Source organism: Leptonychotes weddellii, chromosome 14 (genome assembly GCF_054177405.1).
Source record: "Leptonychotes weddellii isolate Sample4059 chromosome 14, ASM5417740v2, whole genome shotgun sequence".
Taxonomy (NCBI): Eukaryota; Metazoa; Chordata; class Mammalia; order Carnivora; family Phocidae; genus Leptonychotes; species Leptonychotes weddellii.
Window position 1 is genome coordinate 12,075,580 of NC_138382.1, and position 17,438 is coordinate 12,093,017.

At 40.6% G+C, this 17,438-nt stretch overlaps 2 protein-coding genes across 2 annotated transcripts in view; one reads left to right on the plus strand and one right to left on the minus strand.

Moving 5' to 3' along the window:
* C14H9orf85 (chromosome 14 C9orf85 homolog) overlaps window positions 1-14,427 on the plus strand; it is a 109,069-nt gene extending 94,642 nt beyond the window's left edge. The window contains exons 4-5 of the transcript XR_014139936.1: window positions 8,804-8,981; window positions 11,352-14,427. The gene's annotated coding sequence lies outside the window, so the exon portion shown is untranslated. The remainder of the gene's footprint in view (window positions 1-8,803; window positions 8,982-11,351) is intronic.
* On the minus strand, window positions 5,322-10,600 carry C14H9orf57 (chromosome 14 C9orf57 homolog). The gene is made up of 3 exons (XM_006729505.2): window positions 10,524-10,600; window positions 8,754-8,869; window positions 5,322-5,543 (listed from the first exon to the last, which is right to left on the minus strand). The coding sequence occupies exons 1-3, from the start codon at window positions 10,598-10,600 to the stop codon at window positions 5,419-5,421; spliced, it is 318 nt and encodes a 105-aa protein (XP_006729568.1). The 3' UTR covers window positions 5,322-5,418.
* Window positions 14,428-17,438: the final 3,011 nt, after the last annotated feature.

A 17,438-nucleotide genomic window follows, 5' to 3' on the forward strand; every position in this document is an offset into this window, starting at 1 on the left:
TCCCTTGAGAGTCTTTTGTGACCATCATTGGGGTAGGTACCTCCCTTTTGAACTCCACATATCATCCTGCAATTATTAATATTGCAGACCTACTGTATTATGTTACAAATGCCAGTTTTTGTGATTTCTTCCCTCCCACTGGAAGTAACTGCATGAACATCTAAATTATTCGCTATTGTATCTTCATCACTGCCATTGTACCTGACACGTAAGAATTGCTCGATAAATATCAAGTTAACGAGTCCTCTGTGTTTCACATTTCTACTGTCATTGACTGCTACTTCTTTCTGTCTTCCCTCTCCATAATCAGAGCTGTAACTCTACCTGGCCACCATGCCCCAGGGCTCTGAAATTTACAGTGTGCCAACTTTTAAAATGATTGTGCAACTGATTCAACAGGACATGCACACAGTATCACTACAATTAACACCTAGTTAACAAGAGTAATAGTTAAAATAGGAAGCTACCAGACGGTAAGTATTATCAATAACACCCATATATGAGCCAAGACATGAATTACAAAGTTAATTTGAGGGCATATTTTGTGCTTGCCCTGGCACCAACATTGCTCGTTACGGCTCTGCCTGGAAGTGCCATTCTATACAATACTTTCTGGTGGCAGGATCTATTAACTTTATTCACTGTATGTGGGCATGAGAAGGTAGAAAATATACGCCCGCCCCAAAGTTATGGGAAGGATAGATTATGGACCTACCTTCCTATATCTGTCCTGTTAATTGGGAGTGTTAGGATTTGAGGTTCAGCCAAATACTTACTAGCATTACTCCCTAGCGGTGATCTGCAAAGATCCATGAGATACACAAGATGGGAGATACGTGTCCACCAGCAGGTACAACCACCTCTAGTGCTTTCACTGGTAGGACTTGCAGAAACATGGGTCAGTGCCTGGGACAGAGAATGTATACTCTTCTGGACAGTCAGTCAGTGCTGCAATAGCCCTAGATCTCCCCGAGGATGTGGGTGTCTCCCATGTCTCCAGTGGTATATATCTCAGCCTGCTGTTTTAGCCAGAAAAGTATTAGCACGCAAAGTCCTTTACTGCAGAAAATTAAAACAAGAGAAGGTGTTTTCTTTCTGCCTGTTTACATAGCTTGCAACATTCAGGACTCCAGACTTCTCCATCATTATCTAAATTTTTCTTTCTGTCCAAAGTCTTTAGTCAGACTCAGAGTTGCTTATGAAACTCAGAGGTCAGTCGTCAACCATCCTGTTCCTTTGATTTCTTTGCTCTTGTGCTTCTTTCATAGACCCCCGAGTCTCATGTCTTAGAGACATGAAGCTTGCCAAGGAGTCAGTTACACCATCATGCCGACTCGGCTTCTTGCCTCCCCCTGCAGTTCTCCCAGAGACTGGCATTTGTGATGGAGTGAAGATCCATGGTATGTCCCACCACAGGTTCCCCATCTGCCACCGATGAGCTATGGAGGCTCAGATTCCTCTTCGGTACATGGGGGAGATAGCAATGGTGGCCGTCTCATTTACCGGATGTTCTCTCTGGAGCTTCCAAAAACCCTGTAACTGAGTATCAGCACGAAAAACGTCCCATCCCTCCTCTGCTAATGGAATCATTTGTCTCTTCCCTGACATATCGTCCATATGCCCCCAGTTTATTGACTGCAAAGACTTTTCTTTTAAATGGATTAAGGGGCATTAACCACTGAAGTTTCTATTATAGTCGTGGGGGTGGGGGGGAAATGTTATTAACGAGGAAACTAACCTGGTATTCAGAGGATCAAGGAAGGTCCTCAGATCCACTGACCCTTCGTTGTGATCTTATAAACTGGTAAGAGGGGTAGGCAAGAATGAACTTGTTAGCTGAAGAAATCTTGAATGGATAGGCGCTTGAGTGGGCGGTGCAGACTGAAAAGATGTGATTGCATGTCTATAGGCCATCTGTGTGTTTCAAGGGAAATCATGGCTGAGAAATTGTTAGAATGAAAGGAAGATAATAGGACACTGAAATGTCTCTCTTGAAATCAGATTCATGTAAACCAAGTGTTGGGTGTGTTGACCTTGAAGGGAGGGGAAACGCCCACCATACCTTGCATAATCAAGTGTATTTGTTTCCGATGACTGCTATAACAAATCGTGTTAAAAGAAAGCAACTGTGGGGTGCCTGGGTGCCTCAGTCGGTTAAGCGTCTGCCTTCAGCTCAGGTCGTGACCCCGGGGTCCTGGGATCAAGCCCCGTGCGGAGCCTACGTGTAGTGCCCGCCCCCCATCCAGCTCCCTGCTCCCTCTCCCTCTACCCCTTCTCCCCCCGCTGGTGCTTGCTCTCTCTCTCAAATAAATAAAATCTTTAAAAAAAAAGCAAATGTGGGGCGCCTGGGTGGCTCAGTCGTTAAGCGTCTGCCTTCAGCTCAGGTCATGATCTCAGGGTCCTGGGATTGAGCCCCGCATCGGGCTCCCTGCTTGGCGGGGAGCCTGCTTCTCCCTCTCCCTCTACTGTTCCCCCTGCTTGTGCTCTCTCGCTCTCTCTGTCAAATAAATAAATAAAATCTTTAAAAAAAAATAAAAAAAAATAAAAAAAAAATAAAAAAAAGCAAATGTTTTGTAACTACGTGTAGTAATGGATGTTAACTAAACTTATGGTGGTGACCATTTTGTAATGCATACAAATATCAAATAATTATGTTCCACACCTGAAATTAATATGTGATATGTCAGTTATATCTAATTATTCTTAAATTTATCTTACAATTATGGGTGTTAGAGGTCTAAAATATGTCTGCAGGCCTTCGTTCCTTCTGGAAACTCTAGGGGAGAATCTGTTTTCTTGCCTTTTTCAGTTTCTAGAGGTTGTTCACTTTCCTTGGCTTGTGACCCCTTTTCTCTATCTTCAAAGCCAGCATGTAGCATCTTCAGATCCCTCTCTGATCTTCCTGCTTCCCTGTCTTAAAAAGACGCTTGTGATTACATTGCACCTACCTAGATAAATCCGGGAAAAGCTTCTAACCTCAAAATCTTGAAGCACATCTGCAAAATCCCTTCTGCCACGTAAAGTAACGTATTCACAGCTTCCAGGGAGTAGAATGTAGACATCTTTGGGGAGAGGCATTATTCAGCATACCACATCAAGGATGTGAAAATTGTTTTTGTTCTGTGACTTTGGGGTCCAGTTGGCATGCAGGTAGTAAACTGCTTCAGTGATGGTCACTGCTTGTTGTGACTTGGATTTCTCCTTTAATTTTCCTGGATTACATAGAGCTAGGCAAGCATTGATCATATAACCAGGGTCTATCTTCTAGATATTCAGCACCAATTCTTATTTTTATTTTATTTTTAAAAAATATTTTATTAATTTATTTGAGAGAGAGAGAATGAGAGAGAGAGAGAGAGAGCACAGGGGGAGGGGGTGTCAGAGGGAGAAGCAGACTCCCCGCTGAGCAGGAAGCTGATGTGGCACTCGATCCTGGGACTCCAGGATCATGACCTGAACTGAAGGCAGTCGCTTAACCAACTGAGCCACCCAGGTGCCCTGACACCGATTCTTATTTTTAATCTAACAACAGCAAAGAGGTGTTCAATGTCAAGCCAGAAAATATTAGGACTTGAAGGGATCTGAGAGATTATGTGACCAATCCTCTTCATTTTATATGTAAGGAGAATGAGGTGTGGAGACACCAAGTTGACTTGCCAAGGTCAACAGCAGCACCCACTTCCTTATTCTCTGGTCATTATATCACTGGGATTTCAAATTAAGTTTGGGAAGCCTATAGACTTAGTCACTGATTGTCTGATCTTGTCATGTTTCCTCGTGATATTGGGTAAATAATGTATGTTTAAAAAACAGGAGAATTGAAAGTATCTCCATGAAATTCATTGATCTGTTTAGCAATGTGGCTAATGCATAAAGTGACAGAATAGTGGCAAATAGATTTAAATCTTAGGATGAAGAAACTTTCTCCTTAGTAAGTTCATAAATATGGTCTAAGAAATATAGCTGAGGGGCGCCTGGGTGGCTCAGTTGGTTAAGCAACTGCCTTTGGCTCAGGTCATGATCCTGGAGTCTCAGGATCGAGTCCCGCATCGGGCTCCCTGCTCAGCCGGGAGTCTGCTTCTTCCTCTGACCCTCCCACCTCTCATGTGCTCTCTCTCTCTCAAATAAATAAATAAAATCTTAAAAAAAAAAAGAAATATAGCTGAAATGAGTGTGGAGGGAAATGTTTTGTTTCCTTGGGCTTTTTTTTTTTTCTTTAAGTGCTTGTTTTTCTTCAAAGTTTATAGAAAAAAACCATTTATTGAGGGCCCACTGTATATGAGATGTTGTTTTAGGTGCTGAGAAAAAGACAATAAAGGAAGATTTTGTTGAGATTTATTATTTACCGTTTGGATTTCTCAAACTCCTGAAAACACAGAGAAAAACAACTTTAAAATTTGAAACACAATAATCTGGCAGTTGCATAAGGAGGACACTGAATGAGAATAATTGAACATGCAGGTCAAAGTACACTCAGAACCCTCTAAAATTCCTTGTGGATGCAAACCTGTTCCCCTGCTTAAAGTGAATTGTTTCATCTGCCAAAGTTAGGTGAGCCAAAGCACTTAGGTATGATTAAGGTATGGAAATCCAGAATTTGGACAAATCCTAATGCAGATGGGAGACAGAAGTGCCAACCCTCGCACTTGCCTGAGCTCTTTGCCTTTTGGGTTCATAGTTCCTTTTTTTTTAAGATTTTATTTATTTATTTATTTGACAGAGAGAGACACAGCGAGAGAGGGAACACAAGCAGGGGGAGTGGGAGAGGGAGAAGCAGGCTTCCCGCTGAGCAGGGAGCCCGAGGCGGGGCTCGATCCCAGGACCCTGGGATCATGACCTGAGCCGAAGGCAGACGCTTAATGACTGAGCCACCCAGGCGCCCCCATAGTTCTCACAGGCCTGGTTTGCTTATTTGTGGCTTAGTTTTCCTATGGTATTTGTTAAATCACTTTCTCCTATGCTATAAATTGCCCCCCAAAGAGCAAGGCAGTTTGCTTTGGAAACCAAATGAACACTTTCATGTCTCTTAGCATCTTATGATACAATTCATTTGTAACCGTATTTTGGAATGTGGCAATCTTTAAGAAAACTAGTAAACTAGAGACAATGCATAATTTGACTCAGGGAATTACATTTTTACTTCTTGGTAGCTTTGAAATCACCAGAAGGGGAATTAAGCAGAAAGAGGAGAGGAGAGACATGGTGTTGAAAAGGATGTTTCTGGGAGGAGTTTGGGGTGGTAGGGAAGAAGTGAGGCCCCTTGAAAACCAGAGTTGGTTTCAGACCACAACTCGCATGACCTGCAAAGATCTGAGGTGTTCGCAGAGGGCCCCTTAGTGGTAGCCTGTTGTCTTGTGATGACCAGGTCAGACTTGGAGATTGTTGGCCCGTCAGGCAACTTGGAAATGGGCCACTGGCTCAGAAATTGCACAGGGTGCGATGGCAGCAGTAAGTAACACGCATTCCAGAAGACGTTGTCTTTTTCTTGAAGCAGTCATCATGGGTCTCTGTGCAGCCCAAAATGGAATACCACTGAATTCCACCTGAAGGAAACAAAAGAGGTAGGGGTTGGGGTGCCTGGCTGGCTCAGTCAATAGAGCATGTGACTCTCTCTCGGGGTCGTGAGTTCAAGCCCCACACCAGGCATAGACCTCAGTCAAAAAAAAAAAAAAAAAGAAGAAGAAGAAGAAGTAGGGTGCGAGGTCCAGCCTACCTGGCTTCAGATGCTTCAAGTAACTAACAGGTTAAAAAAAAAGGCAAAGCAAAAAATCCTAGGTTTATCAGGATACATTTTGCCCTTAAGAACTCCCACCTAAGTGTATTCTAGATGGGTACGCTGCAGTAAAAGCTTTGAAATTTCAAAACAAAATAGCTTTCAAACTTAGATGATAAAAGCCAGGCAGTTGCTACTGACTGTGTGAGACTTTCTGAAGCATTAGCTGTTGGGAAGTTCTCATTCTCATTCCCCAGCATAACCCAGGTCATGAGTTACTCAGAGGGCTGAAGCTACAGAAGGGATCATTTAGATGTGTAAGTGCTTCTCAGAAATGGACGAGGGTCCTTGACCTCAGTTAATTTTCCCCCTGATTACAGAAGGAATGCATGCTCACTGCAGAAAATATGAAAAATACACACACGTGCAAAATAAGTGACAGTACCGTCCTCTAATCCTAGCATCCCCAGCTTCACTGGTCTGGAGGGAGAACACAGAGGAACAGTTCCCCAAAGGCAGCAAAACATATGATGGTTGGAAACTTGGGAGAACAGTAGTCCCTCAACTGGGGGGCAGTTTTGCCTCCCACCCCCAGGATGTTAGATAACAGCCAGAAACATTTTTGTTGTTACAACTTGGAAGATACTACAGGTATGTAGTGAGTAGAGGCCAGCGATGTGCTAAACATCCTACAATACATAAACCAGCCCTGCATAACAAAAAATTAGCCTGCTAAAGTGTCAGTAGCATCAAAGATGAGAAACCCTATTCATAAAGCCATCAAAAGTGTTAAGTTCCATTTCTATTTGTTTCACCACAAAATTTCCAAGTTAGGAAATAGCTCTGCCCACAGCCCTGCAGTCAAACCAGGTCCTTGATGCACCAAGAACTATGGTCAGTATTCTGACACATCAGCTCCCAGACTCTTCCTCCTGTGCAGAGTCCCTTGGTACTTAGTCCCTTGATAACAATCTGTCCGTGTTTAGGAAGAGAAGAGCAATCACTCTGAACCAGCATCTCATGGCTCCAGGGGGCCTTGACCCCTTTCCCTTTCCACAAGGAAGGGGCTCTGACTGGCAGAGGTGTGAGCCCGAGGGAACGTGGGGCGTAGAGAGAGGACTCAGGCTAGACAGGCTGAAAAACCTCAAATAACCCTCTTAATATCAAAACCCATCCCATAGGACCCTCAAGTTCTCTTCTTCTCTCCCAACTAACTTTGATCTGCTCTAACTTTTGTTCTCTCCTTCCAATTCCATAGAGGAATTTAGAGTTTTGCTTCATGGAGGTTTTTATTCATAATTGGTATGCCCATTGGTACTGTTTGGCAACTGACTTTTCTTCTGCTCAACAATATTTTAGAGATTTTTTCCCAATGTTAACAAAGGGATCTAGTTGCATAGCATTCCATGGCCTGAATATACATCATAGTTTAAGTAACAACTCTCCTGTAGACGATCATTTAGGTCATTTCCATTACTTTATTATTAAATATAATACTCCAGGGATAACTTTGAGAACGTGCTTTTTTGTGTCACGTGTAAAGTATTTCTCTGCAGTAGACACTGAGAAATCGAATTGCTTTGTAGGAGGCTGTGTTCATTTAAAAGTTTAATGGAAATTCCCAAATTGTCCAAAAAAATGCTGAACTAGGGGCACCCGGGTGGTTTAAGCAGTTGAGCGTCTGACTCTTGGTTTCAACTCAGGTCACGATCTCAGGGTCATAAGATGGAGCCCCGCTTTAAGCTCTGTGCTCAGCAGAGAGTCTGCTTGAGGATTCTCTTTCTCCCTCTCCTTCTGTCCCTTTCCTTGCTGATGTGTGCGTGCTCTCTCACAAATAAATAAATAAATCTTTAAAAGAAATGCTAAACTAATCTAAATTGTCACTGGAAATGTATGAGAGTTCTCATTTCCCCATACTGTCACTAACCCATGACATAATAAAGCTTTCATAATTTTTATCATCTGATGGGTCAAAAAAATATATTATTTCTGTAATTTTGCATTTCTTTGATATTTACTGATGGGTTGAGCAGCTATTTATATTTTTATATTTTTAGGTCATGTTTATATTTCTTCTTCTGAAAACTGTCCCTACATTTCCTTTAGCAAACTTTTTTGTTCCCCCCGCCCTGATTGTTGGGTCTTTTTAAAAACTGTTTTTGGAAGTTCTTTACTCTGGATAGGTATTATATATTTTCTTCTGTTATTTATATTTCAACTATTTTCATCCAGTTTATTCTTTATCTTTTAAATTTTGGGGTTGTCATTCATTTTATAAATTTTAAAATATTGAAGTATTCAAATTTATGTGTCATATCCTTTACAACCTCTGTCTTTTGGATGTTCAAGAGGCCTCCTCTCTTTCAAACTTCAGGTATCTTCTTCAGCATTTTCTTTTAAGGTTTTCATCATTCGGATATTTGCTTTTACTCTTTAACCCATGCAGGCAAGGCTGGCTTCCTGGGCGTGGTGTCCATGAGGCAGTACATACATTCACTAGGAGCCTACACTCTGGAATCAAAGTTCGTGCATTTGAATACTGGCTCCAACACTTACCCACTGTGTAACATCATGCACATTTCTTAATCTCCCTATGCCTCAGATTTCTCATCTTTAAAATGGGGATAGTGACAAGATCCTTGGGGCGCCTGGGTGGCTCAGTCAGTTGGGCATCTGACTCCTGGTTTTGGCTCAGGTCATGATCTCAGGGTCATGGGATTGAGCCCCATCTCAGGCTCCATGCTCGGCAGGGAGTCTGCTTGTCCCTCTCCCTCTGCTCCTCCCCACTCATGCTCTCTCTTTCTCTCAAATAAATAAATAAATAAATAAATAAATAAATAAATAAAATCTTAAAAAAAATAAAATGGTGATAGTGACAAGATCCAGCTCATATCATTATTTTGTTGGCATAATGTAACCCAGGTAAAGCCCTTAGTATGACATTTGGCATGTAGTAAATGTTCAGTGAATGTTTGCTTTTATGTAGGGATTTTTCCTATACTGATTTTCAATAATTTTTTTTGTAAGTGTCAAGACTTACCTCTTAGGTGAGTCTGTTTCATGCAATACTGACCAGGTTTTGTTCTGCAGGTTCCCAAATCCAAAAGACATCCATGGAAGGGCATTGAGAGGTTGCATAATCTGCAAGTCATACCTCTAACATCTCCAAAGTATAGGAGAAAAAAAAAATAAGGGGAAAATAGAAGTGAGACCAGCAAGCAAGAGAGAGAGAAAAAATAGTGATAATAGTGATTTTCAACTTAAAAAGGTAAGCAATATTTAAAAAATTAATTCTAAAAACTCATATAAATTAAAATTATTTTTATTTTGAAAATGGGGGCAATGTCAAAGCATATGCTACATTCATGAACTGGAAGCCCCCAGAACAGATACTAATTAGATATGAAGCCAGGTGGTCTAAACAATTTAGCTGGTAAAAACTTACTGAGTTCCTCAGTGCCTCATTAAATCAAACCAGTTATTTAGGCAGAAAATTTAATTTCATCCATTCACTATTAGGCCATCACTTCAATGTCTAAGACAGTACATTATATATAGTAGGTTCTCGGGGTGCCTGGGTGGCTCAGTCATTAAGCGTCTGCCTTCGGCTCAGGTCATGATCCCAGGGTCCTGGGATCGAGTCCCGCATCGGGCTCCCTGCTCAGCGGGAGGCCTGCTTCTCCCTCTCCCACTCCCCCTGCTTGTGTTCCATCTCTCGCTGTGTCTCTCTCTGTCAAATAAATAAATAAAATCTTAAAAAATATATATATAGTAGTTCTCTGTGACTATTTATTGCCTGATTAATGTTTACATATTGGTTATCTTCAGCACTTAAATTTAATGCTTAAAATGTTATTCATTTTGGTTACATAGAAATAGCCCGAGATTCTTGAACTTAGTCAACATAGGTAAGATTGGAAGCCATTATCTAGAAGATTGGTTTCCAAATTTGACCATGCATCCCATTTATATAAACAGTTAAAATAAAATAAACACAGATTCCCAGAGGCTCTACAGACCTGAGTTAGAATCTGTAGGAGGTGGGGCTCGGAAATGTGTATTTCAGATATGCAGAAACAGCTGAGGGCGTGTGATCTGGACCAGTGTTTGAGAACCACTAGTTCCCCTGAATTCAGAAATTTCCTTTATACCAACTTCTGCAGGGAGCCTTGACTAGTGACTCGTCCCCATTAAAAACACCTCAGATTGTTCAAAGATTCTTCTGAAACTTAGACCAAATCTGTCTCATTGTTCATAGTTCCCATCTTTTAACATAAGAAGACCATTGCCGTGTTGCTGCTATTCATTGACAACCCAAAAGAAGAGTTTACTAGACATTTTGCACATTGTATTTTCCATCTCCGTCTGCCATATTCAGGGTTAGAAAATATCACTTTTAAGAGAAAATAGTCTGGCTGATGAGGCTGATAATGGCTGATAATTAACCTCTGTTGACTGTTCTCTACAAGTCCAACCTCCTCTCAAGATACTTTGGAAATTTCCCGTTGGTTCTCTCTCTGAGCATGCCAGACTTTCAATCCATAATCAACAATCCATCAACAAATACTTGTTTTTAAGAACTAAGCTTATGCCAAGGACTCTGCTCGGCAATTGACACGCATTAGCTCAGTCATTTCTCACAGGAAACCTCTGGGCAGGTATTATCATTGCTCACATTTCACATAAAAGAAAACTAAGCCTCAAGATTTTAAGTAGCTTGTGCGAGTCGCAGAGACAGGAGTTTAAAAAGGTCTATTGCAATCTAAGGCCCTTGTTCTAAGCAAGCACACCGTGTCCTAGAGCTGCCTACCTTTTTTGTATCCCAAACCTCCTGATCTTGTCCTTTTCTTTCTGGATATTTTGATTCTTACTAGATTCTGGGTCCATTGCCTGCCCAGAATACTGGGGCTGCTTAGTTCTTTAAGATGTGTCCAAGATAGTTTTCCTCCTGCACTTATGGCTTCTCAATCTCACCACTTGCCCTTAGAGATCCACTGCATGGTTTGGACTTTCGGTGCCAGTGGTCCCTCCAAGGTGGAGAGCTCGGAGGAGGCTAGCTCTTTCTCTGCCTTGCCTGAGGCCCATGTACTGTTTTCCTGGGGGAGATCTGCTCTAGCTTCTTTCCCTCCGTCTCAGAGGGCCCTTCCTCCTCCTGATCCCACACCTAGTATCCATAACCTTCTTCCTAAAACCTTGGCTCTGGCATTCTTTATGGCTGAAGATGATACCTTAATTTTTAGGCTTTTTTGTTGTCTATATCTGTTCAATTGCCTAAGTATTTATAAATATTTCTCAGATCCCGTTTCCTTTCTTCCAGTGTCTTTTTATCTGAAAACTGATTGTTGGTTTTATTAACATTAATATAACATGATATATTCCAATTTGACAACTAAATTTAAAGCTTCGGGTGTTAAGTAAAATGAATAGTTTCTTTACATGATTAATTCTGAACTATACTATTCTATGACTTTATTTATTAACAGGAAACATCCAAAAGATTTTTTTATATATAATTATTTAAAGGTATATTGTAGATCATATCTAGTTATTTAAATATATATTATAAAATCATGATGATGGTGAGCTTTTAGTTTTTATTTGATTTTATTTTTTAAAAGATTTTATTTATTTATTTTAGAGAGAGAGAGAGAGCACGAGTGTGAGGGGCAGAAGGAGACGGAGAGAGAGAGAATATGAAGCAGACTCCATAGTGACCGCGGATCATGGCACTGGGCTCAATCCCAGGACCCTGGGATCATGACCTGAGCTGAAACCGAGAGTCAGACACTCAACCGACTAAGCCACCCAGGCACCCCAGATGGTGAGCTTTTTAAATAACCACTCCTTACTTCAAGGTTTCTCTTTATGCTGAACTTTCTTCTTTTACCCTCACATCTTCCCTGTGTATCTGGCAAAATTAATGCAGTCCCCTTCCTGACTCATTTTTTCATGATACTCAAGACCCTGAAGATGTTCTTGTGTGATTTTCTACCTATTCATATGCTCCTCTCTACAGTTTTTTCCAGGAGGCTGGTAGAAAGATGTACAATGCAGCCGAGACCTAAGCTTTGCTGTGTGAGTGTCCCAGTGCCCTCCCTGTTGTGTGCTGTACTTAGTGATGAGGGGGGTGTGGGAGCCAAAGGCCACAAACTGGCGGTCCAGGGGCCAGACTGGTTTGTTTAACATGCACAGAGCTTTCAAAAATCAGTTGTGAATATTAAAAAATGGGGAGAGTTTTCCTACAAACCTGAGTTCTGGTTTCTCTTGAAGAATCAGAAGGTTTGGTGATTGCTGGGCTCTCCTTCCGCTATGACAGCAAACTGTGTAGCTGGGCACTGGCTTTCCCCACTCTTGTTTCATTGTTTGCTAGCTTCCCCCAGTGATATGAGCTGACCAGATGCTTGAGGCATTTCAGTTAGTGACCCCAGTCTTTGCTGCTCGTGGTCTCCAAGTCTCAATATTAGAATTTTATTTATCTCTGGGATGCATTCTAGATTCTTCCCAATGAAATGTGGTGTCCAGACCAACACATCTTCCATCACTTGGAAGCTTGTTGGACACACAAACTCGGGCCCCACACCGACCTGTTGAATCAGGTTCTGCATTTTAGCAAGATTCCCAGGTGACTCATTTGTTCATTAAATGTTGTGACTCTAAGAAAATCCTGGGTTCAGCATAGAGTAACTCTCTTCATTATCATCTTACCACTTCACTGAGAGGGAGAATTCCCATAATGGTGCTTGAACATGCCTGTTTGGAGGTATTACCTTCATGCATATCTACCTAGTATGAAGGGCCTTAGGAATCCTATAAAAGGAATTGAAAGTGCCCTATTATCTCCTTTATTGGTTCTTTTATAAATGAAGGAATGCTGGAGATGATGGAGAAGAGCACATTTAACAGGAAAAGTGCTAGAAGGCCTGTGTCTATGCTTATTTGGTTTAATTAATTTGTTTTCTTTGCCATTATTTTTTTAAGATTTTACTTGAGAGAGAGAGAGAGCGAGAGAGAGTTTGGGAGGAGCAGAGGGAGAGGGACAAGCAGACTCTGTGCTGCTGAGCAGGGGGCCCAACATGGGGCTCAGTCTCACAGCCCTGAGATCATGACTTGAGCCCAAATCAAGAATGGATGCTTAACCACCTGAGCCACCCAAGTGCCCCTCTTTGCCTATCTATAAGAGCTTCCAGACTCATTTGGTTAGCTCCAGCTTAGTTATAACAATAGCAACAAGTGGGCTATCTAGAAGCTCCGTTTTCTCATCTATAAAATGGGAAATAACAGGATTTAACTCATAGGGTTGTCATGAGGGTTCAATGAATTAAAGCAAATGTAATGTTTAGACCGGTTCCTGGCATATAGTATATGCTCAGTAAGTGTTAGGTTGCACTACTTGTTTAAAAGTGCTTCCTTAGGCCTTGCTATATACACCTTAATTACCTTATTTAAGGTCCTCCTCCACTGATATTGTAATTCTGCAATCTTTTAGATAATTTTCCCTCTTTTTGATTTATGTTTTCTTTCTTAAAGATTTTGTTTATTTGACAGAGAGAGAGAGCACAAGCAGGGGGAGTGGCAGGCAGAGGGAGAGGGAGAAGCAGGCTCCCCGCTGAGCAGGGAGCCCGACGTGGGGCTCAATCCCAGGACCCTGGGATCATGACCTGAGCCGAAGGCAGTTGTTGCTTAACCAACTGAGCCACCCGGGCGCCCCTAATTTATGTTTTCTTAATGACTTACCACTGAAGAGGCAGAGTAACATAAAAACACCACTGAAGACAGTCCTTCTCATTCTTCTATTTCTAGCCAAAAAAGGAAAATGGAAGGAAAGAAACATCCCACCATTAAATCTTTCCTGGGGAGGAAGTAATGAAGTTACACATTTATGTTAGCTATTACAAAGAGGGAAATAACTGGCTAAGTTTCTTTTACTTCATTAAGAAAGTATAAATAAACTTAGTTTGTGAAAGAGGGGAAAAAAAAATACCTGTCTTTATTAAAAATTCACCATAAAAGTTCTCCTAGCTCTAGAGTATTTTAAGTTTAGCTGTCTTTTTATTACCAAATACCATTCCCTCCCTTACTTTCTTTCCTGGAGTATAATTGTTTAAAACAAAACAAAAAAAATGAAATGAGATAGATTATGTTTCTAGAATAATATCCTGTTAAAATCCTTTTAACTATTAGCCTAAAGGGAAATATTTATGTATGCTTTCTCATAAACTAATGCTTTTGTTGCAAATGATCACATTTATAAGGTAAAGCATTATATGAAAGTTAACAATAGTTAATACTTATTAAAATTAAGGGCAAGAAATAGTCAGATTGGCTAAAATTTAGTTATTTATGACCTACCTCCTAGGTCTGAATTTCTTTAAAGGTTAACAACAAATAGAATTTCTGATGTAATGAAGTCTGTTGTAACTGAAACCAACAAGGCAAGTTCCTAATCCACTAGATTCCAAACGGTTTAAACAGTAAAAATTGTCCAAGTAGACAAGATTTTTTCACTTGTGTACTCTGATGTGTATGGAACTTAACATGAGCCAGCACTTAAACTCATTAACTGTAAATTTGGCTAAAGATTTCTATGTTTACTATACTACATATGAGTTAGTTTAGATATACCTAGCCATGTAGGTATGTAGCTCTTCATTATATAAATTAGTTGGTTTTGATAAAAAAAAAATACCATATAATCTTTATAGCCATCTGAGCCACCCAGGCGCCCTATTTTTGTTTTTTTATGACAAACAATGTTACAGTGTGTATATATGTCCTTGGATATATATATGCAAGTTGTTTCTCTAAGACAGATCCTGAAAAATGGAATTGGTTGTCATAGAGTATCTTCAGGTAACATTTTAATAGATACTTTCAAATTGCCCCTGAAAGTAACTATCAATTTTCCTACCACCAGCAGAGTATTAGTACTTTTCCTGTCATATCCTCATTAATTCTGAATCAAAGATTTGCAAAATACTTACTACTATCTAAAAATCTAAATTAAGGGGCCCCTGGGTGGCTCAGTCGTTAAGCGTCTGCCTTCGGCTCGGGTCATGATCCCGGGGTCCTGGGATCAAGCCCCGCATCGGGCTCCCTGCTCCGCGGGAAGCCTGCTTCTCCCTCTCCCACTCCCCCTGCTTGTGTTCCCTCTCTCGCTGTGTCTCTCTCTGTCAAATAAATAAATAAAATTAAAAAAAAAAGATAAAAATCTAAATTAAAATAACATTATATCTTGGCATATCCATTTGGCAAAGATGAAAAAATAGATTATTACTGACAAAGGTTATTCTGAAATATGCACTTGTAGTCACGGTGTGGGGAAATGTAAATGAGTGTGTGTATTAATACATATATCCCATCAGCACATGTACTCATGCATATATGCACACACATAATTCGTATCACACCATAGCTATGGACTCGTAGCCTGCTTTAAAAAAGAAAACTTCATATTTTGAATATTTATTTTTTCACTAAATATATCTTGAGTATATTTTTAAAGATTCTGTGTTACTCAACCATATGGACTTAGTATAATTTATTTAATAATTCCCACATATTCGGGTAGTTCTCATTATATTTTTGTTCACGTTTGAATATATCTTTAGGATAAATTTAAAGAAGTGGAGCTGCTGGGACAAAGACAAATTTTTAAAAAAAGTAATACCGGGGGTACCTGGGTGGCTCAGTTGGTTAAGCGTCTGCCTTTGGCTCAGGTCATGATCCCAGCGTCCTGGGATCGAGTCCTGCATCGAGCTCCCTGCTCAGCGGGAAGCCTGTTTCTCCCTCTCCCACTCCCCCTGCTTGTGTTCCCTCTCTCACTGTGTCTCTCTCTGTCAAATAAATAAATAAAATCTTTAAAAAAATAAAAAAATAAAAAAAGTAATACCGGGGGTACCTGGATGGTTAAATCAGTTAAACGTCTGCCTTCGGCTCAGGTCATGATCCTGGGGTCCTGGGATTGAGCCCCGCATTGGGCTCCCTGCTCAGCAAGAGCCTGCTTCTCCCTTTCCCTCTGCTGCTCTCCCTGCTCGTGCTCTCTCGCTCGCTCTCGCTCTCTCTGTCAAATAAATAAATAAAATCTTTTAAAAAAAGTAATACCAATTTAGAGCAATAATGTGGCATATTGCGGTGCTTAGCTAGCACTTTGCCTAGACTATAATAAGCTCTCAGTTAATGCTAAGTTTTCTTCCATTCCTTCTGGATATTTTCCTTTTGCTCACATATCTTCACGGCAAATTTGTCTTTGGCTCTGATGGTCCACTATTAGGCAATTAATTTCTTGAATCAAGGTGACATCTGATTAGTCAATTCTCAAACATATGTTTATACAGATATAACCTCTTAGTTATAAATCATGAGGATATTTTCCTTGATATACATGATCTGTATCTTCTTTCCTTTAATGAGAATTTGTTTTTGAGATTGATATCTATAGGAAATAGGTTTTGGTGTAAGCAAAGAAATCGGTATGGAGAGTGGGCCCTGAGAGTGGCCACTGGATGTCTTGAGCTTGGGATGGAAATTTCTATCTGAGATATTCTAGGAAAGGTGACTGGCCAGGGTGCCTGGTTGGCTCAGTTGGTTGAGAATATGACTCTTGATTTTGGCTCAGGTCATGATCTCAGAGTTGTAAGATCGAGCCCTGCATCAGGTTCCACACTCAGGGGAAGTCTGAGACTCTCTCTCCATCTCCTTCTACCCCTCCCCACCGCTCTCTCTCTCTCTCAAATAAACAAATAAATCTTAAAAAAAGAAAGGGGACTGGATATAAAATAATGATACTCCAGTAAATCACAGTACATACTATATGATTGCATTGAATATATGAAGTTCAAGAATAGGCAACACGAATGTATAGTGATTGAAGATAGAATAGTGGTTAACTCTGGGAAGGAGGACTGACCTGAGAAGGAACGTGAGAACACATTTCTGGGTGAAATGAAAATTTTCTATATTCGATCTGAGTGGTGGACATGTATTTATGCAAATGTAAAATGTTATCAAGCTGTACATCTTACATTTGTGCATTTTACTGAATCATACCTTCAGGGATTTATGTGTTTTCTTTTCCCTTCTCAGTACGGACAAATCAGTAGGAACGTTTGCAAGCACCTCTCTAAATTAAGAATTTACTGAATTGTGTTAAGGAGGGGAGTGATATTAATTATTCAGTAGATATTTATTCATTTCTACTATATTCCAGGTATGTTGATTTCAATTTAAAAGATCGTTCTGGTAGAAGAGTGAAAGTTAGGTTGGCAAAAGTGAGATTGGAAGCAGGGAGAAAGTTAGGAAGGTGTTAGACTAGTTCAGTTAAGAGATGGTAAAGCCTGGAGGGATGGAAAAAAGGAAATGGATGAGAGAAATGGTAAGACTATGTTCAGTCTCTTAACCCTTGTGGTCTGTGTGTGAGGGAACAGGTTAGTCCTAACCTTTCTACTTTAGTACTTCACTTAACACCCTATTAAACAATTATTTCTTTATATTCTCCTTGAGTGAAAAAGTGGCGTCTTGGTATCTCAAGTTTCTTTTTTTTTTTTTTAAAGATTTTATTTATTTATTTGAGAGAGAGAGAATGAGAGACAGAGAGCATGAGAGGGAGGAGGGTCAGAGGGAGAAGCAGACTCCCTGCCGAGCAGGGAGCCCGATGCGGGACTCGATCCCGGGACTCCAGGATCATGACCTGAGCCGAAGGCAGTCGCTTAACCAACTGAGCCACCCA